General features: G+C 43.5%; 1 protein-coding gene across 3 annotated transcripts in view; it reads left to right on the top strand.

Annotated features, from left to right (window-relative positions):
• The window catches only part of prmt3 (protein arginine methyltransferase 3), an 86,628-nt gene that overhangs the window by 2,702 nt on the left and 70,443 nt on the right, over positions 1 to 13,483 (top strand). For all 3 annotated transcript variants that reach the window (XM_037752195.1, XM_037752184.1, XM_037752204.1), the window contains exons 6-10: positions 495 to 654; positions 1,815 to 1,956; positions 5,740 to 5,805; positions 7,174 to 7,295; positions 12,813 to 12,912. In XM_037752195.1, the coding sequence (XP_037608123.1) occupies positions 495 to 654; positions 1,815 to 1,956; positions 5,740 to 5,805; positions 7,174 to 7,295; positions 12,813 to 12,912 (590 nt within the window). The remainder of the gene's footprint in view (positions 1 to 494; positions 655 to 1,814; positions 1,957 to 5,739; positions 5,806 to 7,173; positions 7,296 to 12,812; positions 12,913 to 13,483) is intronic.

Raw genomic sequence — 13,483 nt, 5'->3', positions numbered from 1 at the left:
GATTGGTCAAAGTCTCTCGTCACAGGCTAGATTTTCTAAATCCTGAAAAAACCAAGCCATGAGGAGGAGCAGAAGTCTAGTTTTCTCACTTGAATTACAATATGCTGAAAGGTTATTATGGAAGTTTTGCCCAATGATGCCAAAAACATTCTGCCTACTTTATGTTTAATCAATTAGTTGTCAACTGTTAAATTAACCGCCAACTATTTTGATAACCGATTTAATCGGTTTGAGTAATTTTTGTAAGAAAAGAACTGTCAAATGGACGGATTTAGTCTTGATTCCACATCCACTTCACTTCTTTGTTCCTTCAAGGAAAACTTTTTCATGTAGCAGCCATTTAAAAGTACAACAGTAAATGCAGCGCATAAATACAAAACAGTTATACTATGCATACAATGTTGTTTTTTTGTGTTTAAACCTGTGTTAGACCCTGCGTTGAGCCTACATGTTTTACATCTCTGTTTGTCTCCCCTCTCTGTGTCCCCTATCAGACCCCGAGGAGCTTTGTGAGGAGTCGAGCCTGTCGACGTGCCCGTCGTCGGGGGCCGAGTCCCATGATGCACTGCAGCAGAGAGCACAGGCCGCTGAGGAGAGAGCTCGTAGCTCAGAAGAGGCGCTGGCCAGAGCCATGGATGACCTGCACAAACTCAAGTCAGTGACCTTTCTGCATTTGCACCTTTTTTTGTTTATAACCACTAGGCTTGATACGGTTGTCCTATTAGTTTATTTCTCTTTTTTATACTTTATTGTAATGTTTCTGTTATCATCTTCCAGACAAAGTCAGTTGCACATTTTTATACTTTTTACACAAGTTAAATTAATAAATAAAGGAAAACAACTAAGAGACACAAAACTTGCACAAAAATAAATAAGTAAATTAAAATAAAAAATATATAATTAGATAAATAAAATGAGTTAGGTTATTAGTTTTTATAACTACTAGGTGTGATAAGGTTTTCCCATCAGTTTATTTCTCTTTTTTATACTTTATTGTAATGTTTCTTTCATCATCAAGTTAAATTAATATATAAAAGAAAATAACTAAGACACACAAAACTTGTACAAAAATAAATCAGTAAATAAAAGTTAAAAATTAAATAAATACAATTAGTTAGGTTATTAGTTTTTATAATCACTAGGTGTGATAAGGTTGTCCTATTAGTTTATTTATCTTTTTTATAATGTTTCTTTCATCGTCTTCCAGACATCCTCCGTTGTGGATTTTTATACTTTTTATACAAGTTAAATTAATAAATAAAAGAAAACAACTAAGAGACACAAAACTCGCACAAAAATAAATAAATTAAAATTAAAATTAAAATAATAAATATATAAAATTAGTTAGGTTATTAGTTTATTTCATGTAAATCTGGGTAGATTTTTTTTCTTTTCCATGTTCTTGAGAGCTTGCAGTGCACTCTCAGTGTTGCTTTACTTATGCACTACCCACCTGGGGCCAGCAGGGGGACACAGTGAACCCAGTTTTGCAGAAACATCAACTAGAGTACCTTGTGGAAGAAGTTTGGAGGAAGGGGAAAGATAAAAAAGGAAGGGAAAATTCCACTGCAGCATGGAGGTTAAAGTGAGGAGGGGAGGTGGGAAGGGGGGGGCAATAAGGGAAAATTACAGAAAGAGTGAGGTTGGGGGGGGGTGGGGTTGGGAGGAAGAGTTAGAAAGATTAATGCCTCCCATCTCCTCCATTTACTGCTACGTCCTGCATGAAGGTTGTGTGTGCTTTTCTGCTTTCTGGTCGCTGCTTTTGTCCCCAATACGAGAAGTTAAACGCAGATCTGTCCGGTGGTTTCTTTCAGGCTGCTGGCTCAGGGTCTGGTGCTCAACGCAGAAACCAGCAGACCTGGAAACCTGGGCACTGTGGCTGAGCTCCGGGAGGATGAGGACGAGGCCTACTTCAGCTCATACGGCCATTATTACATCCATGAGGAGATGCTGAAGGTCTGAGTTGTGCAAACACACACACACACATACCACACACACACACACACACACACACACACACACACACACACAGACACACACTGACCAGGGCTGCAGGTCTCATTACAGTCTCGTGAGTCACTTCCTCCGGGCGCAGCAGTCTCTGCAGAGCAAGAAGTGGGTTCATCAGCGCACATCTTGGCTGAAAGATTTCCATGTAGCACGTAAATGAAAATGATCATCTTTACGCACACTTTGATTCTGAGGACAAGACATTTTTCTCAAAAGTGATAAATCAGCAATAAGTGCTGAGCTCTCATGTGAGACGCCAGCAGTGCCGCCGCCGCACGGAGGATGCTCCAAAACGTGGAAATAATTTTTTTTACACTGCTCAAGCGCTGAAACCTGAAAGTGTCAGCAAGGCTGAGGGGGTTGTGAGCGTGTGTGTGAGTTTGTGTGTATGTGGGGGGGGGGGTCAGCTCTGTCTCCTCCCTTCCTGTTCTACTTACCGCAGTGCTTAGACATATTCCTGTTGGCTGTCCTGATTGGTGCTAAGCACTGTTAACTTTTGCGTCATGTGCACGTGCGTCAGGCTGTAAACTCCATCAGAGCCTCGGGAGGAGCGGAGACCACGTGACGATGGGGGGGGCGGCTTTGCGGTAGAATGTGTTCAACTCTTTCACAGGTCGCCGTGAAGTGCATCACCTATGACGCACTCTCTGCGTGTGTGTGTGTGTGTGTGTAAGAAACCTCTGAAAGGGTGTCATGGTTTCTGAGCATCCTCAGTTAGACGTACATTACTTCCATTTAAAACAAATCAACTTTTAATTTGTCCCCCGATTACTAAAACACGGATACTGGCCAGTGTGTGTGACATGAAGGAGGTGAGAATCTTTTCAGTGTAAACTCGCCTCACTTTGCTCGCTGCTTTTGAGCTAGGTTTTGAGTTTCAGTGGAGAGTTTTGGTGTCCCACAGGGCTGCCCTCGACCAAACAAATTGTTAGTCTTGTTTAAGTCGGTTGAATGGAACCCTGGAGCGTTTACCCTCTTGGTGCATTTTGTTTGGGCAGGTGTGAACACAGCAATCGCACTCGGTTGCAGCACCAAAACAAGTGAACCGAGACCTCCTTGAAGGGGTGGTCTCAGTTCGCTTCCAAACGAACTGCGGTACGGTTCGGTACGGTTCGTTTTCGCAACTGGAGAAATCATGGCGCCTTTTTGGATTAGACCAGCTCCGGTAGCGAGCAGCGCTGTGCATGTCAACACCAGACACCAGACAACATCACTACAACAGAGCCTACGCTTGCCCTCGCTGTTCACATCAGTACTAAACAGGTGTAACGTCAGGCTGTGTTGAAGACCACGGCCGTACCTGACGGATCTTCGGACATATTTTCGGCCGATGAGCATGTCACCGTTTAGGAGGGTTAATGCACGCCTCCTCCTGAACTGTCTTGATATGAGCCTTCAGCGACTCCAGTGCATCAATACTCACATAAAAATAAAAAAATGAAAAATAAATAAATAAAATGAGTTAGGTTATTCGTTTTTATAACCACTAAGTGTGATACGGTTGTCCTATTAGTTTATTTCTCTTTTTTATACTTTATTGTAATGTTTCTTTCATCGTCTGTCAGACAAAGTCCGTTGCACATTTTTATACTTTTTATACAAGTTAAATGAATAAATAAAAGAAAACAACTAAGAGACACAAAACTCACACAAAAATGAATAAATTAAGATTAAAATTAAAAGAATAAATATATAAAATGAGTTATGTCACTCACACGTTTTGTTCAGCAAAATAATCTCCACAAATGAACACCACTTTTATGATTTTCAAAGTTTGAATGCAATCGCCAGAAGAATAAAGCTAACGTTAGGCTATAAACGAACTACACCACGGTGGCATGAGCACGAGTATAAACACAACGAGGCTGTAAAGACGGACGAGTCGACGTGATGACGTTTAGTAGTGTCATTTAGGCACTTATTAGCAACCTCCCCTTTTAAGACACAATAAAGCTTCAAAATTCACGAGTGGAGTATTTACTGATGTATTTTATGTCGTAGAACGTTAAACGTTAAAATCTCTTCAGCTTGTGTTAACCACACACCTTATTTCAGACATCTAACTAAAAACCCATTGACTTCCAGACGAGGGAACAGGAAGAAAATACTAACTAATTTCTGGGTTTTAGGACTCATTCCTGCACCACTCTCTTGCTGATCATTGCGATATAGCATGAATTTGTGTTTTCTGGTCTTTAGGGCAACGCTATAGTTGAATGACAAATATCAGAGTTTATTCGACTGTTCCAGCCGAGTACAATGAACAGTGAATGAGTCTTTTGGTGGTCATATTCACATTACTACATTTTGTAATTGAAAAGTATTGAATAGAACTTCCTCCATTCCACGGTGTCTCGCACCGAGGCGTGTTACCGTCATTTCAATAGATTTCTGTAGCTTTTCCTCCAGAGGGGAGGCGCTGGGCACATTTGATTGGCAGGTTAATTAGCGAGACCTGACCTCCACAACAAAATTTCCAGTTGTATTTATCCCATAGATTTGCTCTGAAATTTCCCAGAATCCCCCCACAGTCTGTTTTGATTTGCTGTTATCTGCACCTGTGTAGAAAAAGCTTTACATGCCATGCTCTGAGGTTTTTCTTTTCCCCTCACGGGAGCTGATAAGGCCCGCGTTGAATTCAACTGTATATCGCAACACAAGCATCCGAATACAAGCAGTCGTAGCACTCGAAGAACGCACATTACCTGCTAAAGGTTAGATTCCCTCAAAGGAACAGCGTGTAGCATTTACGGGGGGATCTATTGGCAGCAATGGAATATAATATTATATATTAATAAGTATGTTTTCCATCCATCCATCCATCCATTTTCTTCCGCTTGTCCGGGGCCGGGTCTCGGACGTCCCTCTCCCCAGCAACGTTTTCCAGCTCTTCCTGAGGGATCCCGAGGTGTTCCCAGGCCAGAGGAGATATATAATCTCTCCAGCGTGTTCTGGTTCTACCCTGTGGCCTCTTACCAGTTGGACGTGCCCGGAAAACCTCCAAAGGGAGGCGTCCAGATCAGATGCCCGAACCACCTCAGCTGGCCCCTTTTGACGCGAAGGAGCAGCGTCTCTACTCTGAGCTCCCTCCGGATGTCTGAGCTCCTCACCCTATCTCTAAGGCTGAACCCAGCCACCCTACGGAGGAACCTCATTTCGGCCGCTTGTACCCGCGGTCTCATTCTTTCTTTCGGTTCCGCTCCATTTTACCCTCACTCGTGAACAAGACCCCGAGATACTTGAGCTCCTTCGCTTTGGGCAGTGACTCACTCCTCCTACCCGGAGGGTTCAGTCTACCATTTTCCGGCAGAGAACCACGGCCTCAGACTTGGAGGTACTGTCTCTCATCCCGACCGCTTCACACTTGGTCGCAAACCGCCCCCAGCGCGTGCTGAAGGTCACGTCAAGTACGTTTTCATTAGTGTATAATCACCTGATAATAAGAATAGCTGTGTTTTTGTCACCTTAGAATGAGCCGTTTATATCTAGGGGTGTGATCTATAACACTGGCTCTAGGCGGGACCGTTGGTTGGAATCTGCAACCTCACCACTAGATGTCGCCAAATCCCACACACTGCATCTTTAACTCTTAGAAAACCCTGCAGTAAATACAAATTCTCGCCATACACATTAACATGTTTTATTCTTCTCTCTCTTTTAACTCCTTCAATCAAGAAAAATTGTGGTCCGCGTGTGTTGATACTAATTTTTTGAATATTCTCTCCACAGGATAAAGTGCGCACGGAGAGTTACCGCAACTTCATGTACCGCAACCCTGAAGTGTTCAAAGACAAGGTGAGCCGGCTGAACACATGCAAACAGATCATGTGTATGATGTGTATAATGTGTATTTGCAGGGCGGCTGGTTTAATGTACAGGCGAGTCTATTAACAGAAACAGGCATGTGCATTTTGCAGGAAAAAGACATTAATAAGGTGATTTAAAACACAGTGGGACTTTATTAGCGCCTCGAATGTCGACTGCAGAGTGCTGATAACAGACGCATGCAATCCACCACCAAACACATAACACCCCCCTTCCAACTCGCCCCCCCCCCGTCCCCCGTCCCCCCTGCAGGAAGCAGTGGCCTGGATCATGACCATCCATTACATGGGCGGCTGCTGGTTAGTGCTGGGATGAGGCTGTAGAGGAGGGAGGCAGGTTTTGTTGATGGGAGCGTACATTATCCCTGTCACCAAGAAACACTCGGCAGAGAGGGAAGTGTCACCTTCTACGGGAAGCGCGCGCTAGATGGAGAACAAATCAGGATATTGTTGTTCAGTACTGTTAAGAGAGGGGCAGGGGGGCAGGGGGGCAGGGGTGGGGGGGGTGGCTGAGCAGTACAGAAAGATGGAGAAAGGAGTGAGGAGTGTCGTGTCAGCAGTGTGCCGGCGACCCTCTGTGAACCAGTAAAGGCAGCGGGGATGCTTACAGGCAGGTTGAAGTAGCCTTAAATAGAGACACACATAAACACAGTGTTACATGCAGATGCGTGCGCACTCACTGCAGCTGTGCCTCGGCCATTTAACACCAGCCGGGGGCGGAGATGAACAAATTAGCTGTAACCTATGGGAACCTGAAATAGAGGCGACTTAACAACAGTGCTGGATGGAAAAAAGTTACTATGGGGAGCAGTTTGATCAGTGAAGGTGCTGAGGTCAGCGTGCCAAACACACTGTGGCTGTGTATTGGCAAAACTCAGGAGATACGATACGTATCATGATACAGGGGTAATCATTCAATATATTGCGATACTGTAGGCAATTTTTTTTAAATCCAATTTTAGGAAAACTGTTATAGTATGAAGAACCAGAAATGCACCATTATTAGAAAAGGCAAAAATAACACATTTACACTGCATGTAATGAACTGCATGTTATAGAACCCATTTTCATTCACATATCTTGAGGTCAGAGGTCAAGGGACCCCTTTGAAAATGGCCATGCCAGTTTTCCCCTCGCCACTACGTCCATATTTTACACAGTCTATGGTACAAATGTATAATATAAAATTTATTGTTGTTCTGCATCAAGTGTTGCATCAGCTCTTCCTAAACATATAAAAACTGTCAAGTTGTGGAAGACTCCTCTAAAATCTAAAGCTATCATATCCTTCAAGCTATTTTTCCATACATTGTATTGCTGTTTGCCTCCCGTCCTGCAGGTGGTGCTCGATGTGGGATGCGGGACTGGCATACTGTCCATGTTCGCTGCCAAAGCTGGGGCCAAGAAGGTCATAGCCGTCGACCAATCAGAAATCATCTATCAAGCCATGGACATAGTCAGGTGAGAGACACACACACACACACACACACACACACACACACACACACACACTACAGTCACAACTTTCACAGGAATGAACGGGGCCTCCAACGCCGTACCCGGTTCTCTTAATACATCCGTGGAGTAGTCAGATCCTCTTCCCGTTTGTGTGCAGCAGGGGATTGTGGGAGTAAAGGTCAGTGTGACCTCCACCTTTTATTTGTTGCAGCTGGTTGACTTCAGTAGAGCCGCTGTCAGTCGCGTGGACATAATGCACGTAATTTACACCTGCAGTCGGACTCATTCACCCCTCGCCTCTTCTTCTCCCCTGCAGCTGCAGTCCGAGGTCTACACACACACACACACACACACACACACACACACACACATATGTAGATGACCCCCTGTTGGTACCTTTTAATAAAATACACAGTCCCAATTTTAGGTGCTGTGTGTTTCCAGTTTTCCAGCAGCGGAGTCATTTACCTCCACCAGAGCCCTCCGCTGTCCGCGTCCACCTGCAGCCACTTCCTCCATCACACCCCCGCCTCTAAAATGCATTTTTGAGTTAGGGGCCATTATGACTGCTATTATTACCGTTATGTAAGAGAGTGTCGTATAAGCAAAACAACGGGGTTTGCTGAAGGAAAAGGACGTTTTAATTTTACAGCCCACTGACTCGCTGTTGGAGAGTGTGTTGGCATGCAGGCTGCGTCGCAGGTTCGCCAGCGGTGAAGATTCAGCAAAAGAAAGATGTGTAACCCCCCCTCCTCCCCTCCTACACACTCACACATGTACACACACAAACACACACACGCATACAGAAACACACACAGAGCCCTCGGCTCCCTTTAAATCTACTGTCCGCTTGTGATTTTAAAGCTCTTATTTCTGTGTGTGTGTGTGCATGGATGGCCTGTGTGTGTGTGTGTGTGTGTGTGCGTTGATGGCCTGTGTGTGTCCGCCACTTCCTCTCAATGTTAATATCAGGATTGTAATTAAAGTGGCTCCTGTTGGTTGGGCAGGAGCATCGATCTCCTGTCTCCACTCCGTCGCCGAAGTTTAAATGAAAAGCTAGATGTGACTTCCTTCCTTCACAGTCACTTCCTTAATGGATAATGTCTAAATACGTTTTTCTTTTTCTTTTTTCTAAATGGCTGGAATTGATGGATTATCTAATAGAAAGCTTTGAATTGTGACTACAAATTGGGGAAAAAAACTAAACAACATTTCACGTAGATTAATGAAATTCAACTTTTAATGGTGAACTAATAATAGCCGGACAGATTATCAGTTTCTGGATGTTTATCAGCCGACATTTGACTTTGGTTGAAGGATGCCGATCAGCCAGTAACGCACACAACGGCTTCGTCCAAAATCACATTCTACGCACTACGTACTCAACAAGTGTACAATCGTTCAACATACTTATGTGTGAATAAACATTAGTATATAGGGGTGTAACGATTCATCTACTACATCCATGTATCGATTTGTATTCCTACGATCCAACTACGTCGATAGGTAATTGGCAAGTTGTCCTTCACGGGAGACGTATATCGATATAAAATCGATTTGAAACGCAAAAATAGATTTGTATGGATACTAAGGATTTGTACCTTGTATTTAAGGACGACAAACATTATATGAAAGTGTTTTTTAGCACTTTTATTAGTAAAGAAATGTTAAACGTTAGTCCGGTTCACTCTCCAGACATGCGCCAGCTCTTGCCAGCTACGCCTTCACGCATCCATGGCGTGCATGCGGTCGAACGGCGCACTGAACTCCTAGCGCCGTGGAGGGAGACAGGCCCAGGTGCCCGGTGAGCTGCCGGCGCTGCGGATGCAGAGGAGCCGGTCGGCAGAGTTTCAGGCGCTATCAATCCACTTGACGAGGGCGGCTTCACCCAGAGGCACTTTCCCCGTGCACTGTCGTTTTTTTCATTCAGAGAAAATGACTTTCCTTTCCCTGTCATGATATCTATGTGCATCATGCAGCCTCAGCCTCACGTATCCAGCCGGAGAGCAGACGGTCTGCGAGGATAATTATCACGACGGCAGTAAAGTAAAAAACTAAACAGAAATTCAACTAACGTCAGTCTAACATAGTTTTAAAATGTTGTTCCATATGTTTTCATGTATGAAAAGACCCCAAATGAACACTGTAGGTGGACTACTTGATTACTATCAGCCGATTATTTAAGCAGCGTTTGTATAGGAATGATTTTGTCCCAAGCTGTTTGATCTCTATCAGCGGTTGATCTCTGTATTATTACTCTACCGTTTATAATGGAAATGAGGACAGAAGCAGCAGGTTAAATTACTGTTCATTTAACTTGAATAGAAGTTGGTTTATTATAATTCGTGTTAAATATTGCACTGCCTTGTATCTTGAGAACTGAAGCAGCAGGTCCTGCAGTTGCACTTTTTATTATTTTCTAATAAAAGCCGTATGTATTTGCCATTAATCATTGTGTTTACTTGTTTATATCCATAATTAATTTATCCCTGATTCCCTAACAAGAAAAACTTTGAGGAATCCTGACCTGCACTGTCCAGTATCAGATATTTATGTCACAGTCACACTGATTGAATTTTTGGCAAAAAAAGTTACTGTATCGATTTAAAGTCATTGAATCGTATCGTATCACTCTAGATGAGCCAAATATCATCCTTCAATCGTATCGGAACCATGTAAATCGTATCGTATCGCTGTAAAAATGTATCGTTACACCCCTAGTAGTATGTATCTTTTCGGACACACTGAACTGTAATTTACGTCGTCATTTCCCGAGAGCCTCCTTGCTGGTTGGAGATGTGTAACCATGGTAACCTGTGCCAACCTCATGTGACCAAAACGACGGTTTGTGAGAATCAAATTCCGAATTAATTTAATATATATCTTACACCTAGCAAAGTGAAATCTTATACTTAAATACGTTAAATTGAAGCGTCATTGATGTTACACATCTGTCCGTCAACGTCTGTTATGAACGTTGTCGTCACTACAGCATTGCGTTGTGGGATATTTATGCCGTCGTAGTGTACAACGTCGTATACTGTAATATTTCACGGGAAATAGTATGCAATTTGTGTACGATTGGTTTCATACTAAAGTTTTGGACATACTTAAATATCTCACATACTGTTTTAGCGTACTAAATAGCATGTTAGTGTGGAATTTCGGACACAACCTATGAATGCATGTAATTCAGGACAACCTGGCAATTATTCATACGTTTGCATTGAAGTTTTATGTCGTTCATTATCCCAAAAATGTGGTTAAAATAAAACTTTTTCATGTAAAATGTTGGTTAATTGTTTAGTTATTTTTATTTTCATTTATGTGACGGTTCCAATTTAAAAAAATCTTAATTCATATTTTTTTTATTGCTTTTTCGTCCTGAAAGAAGCAATATATACGCATACAGTGTGCATGTGTGTATATAAAACATATTTGGTAGATATATTGGCAAATGTCTTTATCAATGTTGTTGATTATTGGAATTGAAATTTTCTATCTTTAAAGGTGCTTAACTCGAAATTCAGAGTATCTCTATTATTGAAGAATTGCCTTCACGCAGCTCTCAACATGCTGACGGCTGAGCCAGCAGCTAACAGCTAACGGTGCTAACCGTATGAACAGTGTTAACGGTGTTAACCTGAGGGTGAACCTGAAGGGTGGGCGTTACACTTCCGCCATGACGCCATGGTTCTTGACGGCATTATCAGCTGTACCCGCCGTATGAGAGCAGCGCAGAGCAGCGCAGAGCAGCGCAGAGCAGCGCAGAGCGGCGGAACAACTCTGTCCCTCCACTCCGGGTCCGTACCTTTTTTATTATACAGAACGGCGAGGTGGAATAATGGTACAACATTCCCGCCTAGAACAGGCTGTGTGAAAAGGGGCTTCTCTCTCTCACTCCCACTCTCACACACACACACACACACACACACACACGCACACACAAAGCCACACAGATACTGACTCTCTCCCCAGAGTCCTGACATTGTCCTCTAAATTACCCCAATAATGAGATTACAGTGTTTCCCTCTTGTGAAAGGTGTAGGAGGTGGGGGGTTGGGGTTGTGGGTGAGGGGGGCGGGGGGGGCTGTTGGATCCTGGGAGGAGGTGATAGCAGCAGTAGCAGAGCAGCAGAGAGGGGAGAGACAGTTCAAGATAAGGATCGCTGCCACAGAAATGCACTCTGGGCCGCTGTGAGTAATTGTTCTGTCCTCGGTAACATTAGCTGTCATGATAATGGAATATTCACAGAGATTGATACCCAGACTGGCCGGTCTGAAAGGAAAGATCATTTAAACAGCGGCGCTGATCCTACAGCCGCTACCTGAGCACCTGACACTTCTGCAGGCCCACAGTTACAGTTTTACCCCTTTCACACTCCTACCAACACGGCTCAGGAAAGACTGGAAATATAATGTGTGTGACAAATTTGAAAAATTACCAACATTTTGCAAATTTAGTTTGTAGTTAATGTGTGTTTTGCGGCGTGTGACGTTACTGTTGTCGTACACTCTCACTCGCGGCTGTTTTCTGTGAAAAAGCTCTGATATAACTGCTGTATGCTACCTGCCCAGCACCAAACAGCAGACAGACAAAGGTCCTGTTCAGACCTGGTATTAACATGCGTCCTCAGTGATCCGATCACAAGTGGACAGCTCTAAGTACAGTTGTGAACGCACTCAAGACGCATTGAGGACGCATTGAGCTCGGATCTGGGCCACATATGGCCACATTCTTTTAGCAGTGTGTACGCGAATGTGTCCTGGGACACATTAAGGACCGCCTACTCTACTGACCCGCGGGACTCACTATGCTCCTCATGTGAATAAACAGGCAGTCGCGAGCGCTTGTCTGCCTCGCAGCATGGAAACAGCCTTTGTGCTTTACTGTATTCTGTCTGTACATCTGTATTTTATTAAAATAAATGTTATCTATAGGCTACATAGTCAACAGACTATCAGACAGAGTGTGCTGTGCGCATACGGTATGCAGATTCGGAGGAGACCGGCGCCGTTGATAAAAGCCTGCCCTTTCAAACTACTCACTGACTGCTACTCGTGTTAAACAGCAGTCCACTTCCCGTGTTTTGGTACAGTTGGTTTTCAAATCTGATGTGAACCGTACCTGAGTACACATGAACTTTACTCGAGACCACCTTTTCAAATGGAGTACGGCACACAGCGTTCACACCACTCAAACGAACTGGACTTTGGGGTCAAGGGTACTCGGATCCGGGCCCGGGTCCCTGATGTGAAAGCCTCCCAAGTAGGCAACGTCAGTATTGTGTTGTTGTTCCGCTGCCACCAAGTGGCTTTAAACATGAATTCTCCTATTATATTTTGACGGAAATTAATTGCCATAACTGGGATTTGTAGTATCCACCTTTTTTTTAATGTGCAGCACAGCAAAACTTCAAGCCAACTATTGAACCATTTGTTTGTTGGATTCTAGGTGACGTAACATTGAAACGAGTCATGTTTTTAAGTCCTCTGACTCTTGCATGTTTCCCCCCGACAGGTCCAACCAGCTGGAGGACAAGATCACTCTGATCAAAGGCCGCATAGAAGACATCAAGCTCCCGGTGGAGAAGGTGGACATCATCATCTCAGAATGGATGGTCAGTACTTATTCACGCACACGTACATACTGTAGGAGTTTGACTGTAGGAATGCGGGAGTCAAAGCCTTTAACTCCCTAAAGCCTCGTAAAGTCAGTGAATGGAAAAAAGATATGAAAGTTCATTTCCCAATCAAAAATATGTGAACTCATATCGATAGCTGAGGATGTGAATCAGTGGACTGGATTTCGGAGTCTCTCTCTACTAAAACGCTCCTATGTGATTTCCTCAAATTCAGTTCAGTAGGTCTCTACAATTAAAGCTTAATAAAATATTGCTGCTCTGTGTCACCAATATATTTAGAGATACATCTATGTTTTTTGGCCTATTCTGAGGCCTGAGGCCATCGATTTTATCGATTAATTTGAATTAAAGCTTCAGTAGGTAACAAGTTTTTGGCATCATTGGGCAAAAAAATCCATAATAATCGTTCAGAATATTGTAACTCAAGTGTTCTGAGAGATAACTAGACTTCTGATCCTCCTCATGGCTCTGTTTTTAGGCTTTACAAAATCTAGCCCGTGACGGGAGACTTTGGCCAATCACAGGTCATTTCAGAGAGAGAGCGTTC

This window comes from Sebastes umbrosus, chromosome 2 (genome assembly GCF_015220745.1).
Source record: "Sebastes umbrosus isolate fSebUmb1 chromosome 2, fSebUmb1.pri, whole genome shotgun sequence".
Classification (NCBI taxonomy): Eukaryota; Metazoa; Chordata; class Actinopteri; order Perciformes; family Sebastidae; genus Sebastes; species Sebastes umbrosus.
Note: the sequence above shows the minus strand (reverse complement) of the source record. Positions and strands in the feature narration are given on the sequence as shown.